At 35.6% G+C, this 2,304-nt stretch overlaps 1 protein-coding gene across 2 annotated transcripts in view; it reads left to right on the top strand.

Annotated features, from left to right (window-relative positions):
• The window catches only part of LOC129566301 (uncharacterized), a 43,358-nt gene that overhangs the window by 13,780 nt on the left and 27,274 nt on the right, over positions 1–2,304 (top strand). For both annotated transcript variants that reach the window (XM_055442099.1, XM_055442100.1), the window contains exon 2: positions 1,029–1,118. In XM_055442099.1, the coding sequence (XP_055298074.1) occupies positions 1,044–1,118 (75 nt within the window). In that variant the 5' untranslated portion in view covers positions 1,029–1,043. The remainder of the gene's footprint in view (positions 1–1,028; positions 1,119–2,304) is intronic.

The following is a 2,304-nucleotide window of genomic DNA, read 5'->3' as shown; positions in this document are numbered from 1 at the left end:
TCTCTCTCTCTCTCTCTCTCTCTCTCTCTCTCTCTCTCTCTCTCTCTCTCTCTTTCTCTCGAAAAACGTTATCCACAATTCAATTACACTTAATATTGTACGTTGGCGGCATGTGAATGACAATAAAAAGCCACCCATCGCTTTTGGATCGCGCTCAACTTGATTACTCAATCATTAATTACATTTGCTGGAGTGACAACAATTTGTACCATCGAATGAATTCATTTGATTACTCATTCAATCGGAATTTTTCTTCCATCAATGTTGACATCTTGATGTGAACTCTCAATGGAAACAAATTGAAAACATGCATTTGAGTCTGTCAGAGAGCCAAACAAATAGTCAAAACAGTTGAAAAAACTTCCGGCCTTTTGTAATCGGTTTCTATTGTTATCATCATGTCATTTTTAAAACCATCGATAGAAAATTATTATGTAAAATTTGCTTCTAAATTGGAATATGTCTTGGACTTTTACCACAATTTTCCACTGAAAAAAATATCTTCACTTGTTGTTTTGACCAAACCACATGTCATACCGCCGCCATTCACAGATTACCATTTCGGATGAACTTTCCAAAAGACTACCGAACACCAGACATGTTTATTGCACATGTTCAACTTGTTTCGAGTCGCCATATTTACTGCACGCGGTTATAAAATTGATTGCTTTTTCAGCGGAATGTCAGGCCGCCACAATTTATGGTATGGTTGCATCTATCCATTTAACCAAAACCAATTTGTTTGGAAAACATTTTATTTGGAAAGTGAAGGAGTTATGCACCTCGTTTCGATTATTATGATGGTTGTGATCGGCAAGTGATAGAAATCGGCCGAGATGGCAATAAGTGGGAACATCTATTACTTGACTTTTCACATTTTTTTTTTGATTGGAGAAAAAATTGACTTTAATCAAAACGAAATTGATTTCATTGTAACGAACTGTAGTTGGAAGAACGCAACTTTTGAACTATGAAGACGTGATCGAACAATACAAAACTAACCACTTGAACGTTTTTTACCTTTTCAGAGATATCGCTCCGAAATGACATCGAACTCGGACAAAAACCGATCACAAAATAATAACGGAAAACAAAAGGATCTTTGGGCTAATCAACAAGTAAGTGGCATATTTCCGTGAAATTTCAATTCATTTTTATGCATTTTATTGCATCTTTTTTATACAATTTCGTAATTTCTTAACTTCCATTTATCTGTTGCACGTTCGAATGTTTTTGTTGTGTATACTTGCGCATTTCTGTTCGGGAAACTTCATAAATTCCGTTTTTTCATCATGAAATAAGAACTTGATGTGTTTTTTTATCGGTTTCAACGGTTTTACGATAGCACAATCTGACGCCTCAGGTCATTGTGATATGCGACTCGGCGACCTTATGCATTGTTTAATTATTGTTGCCGAAATTCAAATGAACTGACGAGAATGATCATTTTCAGCGGGAGCACCATTGAAATTCAGCTAAACTGATTTGCATACAATAATTGCGTGAGAAACTGGCGACTCCGATTCTCGTAAAAATATGAATAAATGCGTCTGAAAAAGCAGTTGCCAAATCATGAAATTTTTTTTAAGAGATATGAGTTTTGTGTAGCAAAGGGGTTTAGAACTATAAAAATTGAAATAATGAGACGTGAGATGTCTTTTGAGCGTTGAGAGAATTAAGCTATAACACAAATGAGACTAGATTATATCTCTTTAAGCGAACTTGATTACCAGATTCTGGCCAAACAATGTTCTCGTAGTGAACTGAAAACAAGAAATGAATTATAATTGTGATAAATTCCGCGGAGATATTTTTTTCAGTTAAGACATTAAAATTATACATTGTAATATCGTTTAAGTGAAATAAGCATAGGGAAGGTGTCTGCGGCATTGAATGTAATACAGTTCTAATGGAGTCGATCATGTTCATTCTTGTATCGGTTTCAATTTATAACGATGATGGAGTTGGCATCATCCTTTGGGGTATAGCGATAAACATGGTCATTTGTGGAAATGAAAACCAGTTAAAGACACCTTTTGAAGTATATAAATTCATTATGGGCTGCGTTTTTAGCGTGTTGGCAAATTACATCAATGGTTGGTTTTTGTTTCAGTTCAACATGGAAATGATCATCCGGAGAAATGGCGAGCAATGAGCCCGTCCAAATAGTAAATAATTATAATTATGGTTTAACCGTCGAGTCGTAAATGAGCAGCTGTAATTGTGCTGATGAACCGTTATGCCAAACATAACAACGCACACACACACACACACACACACACACACACACACACACACACACAC

Source organism: Sitodiplosis mosellana, unplaced genomic scaffold, assembly GCF_009176505.1.
Source record: "Sitodiplosis mosellana isolate CC-2019 unplaced genomic scaffold, AAFC_SMos_1.0 Smas_scaffold_3, whole genome shotgun sequence".
Classification (NCBI taxonomy): domain Eukaryota; kingdom Metazoa; phylum Arthropoda; class Insecta; order Diptera; family Cecidomyiidae; genus Sitodiplosis; species Sitodiplosis mosellana.
This window is presented reverse-complemented; position numbering and strand designations above follow the sequence as displayed.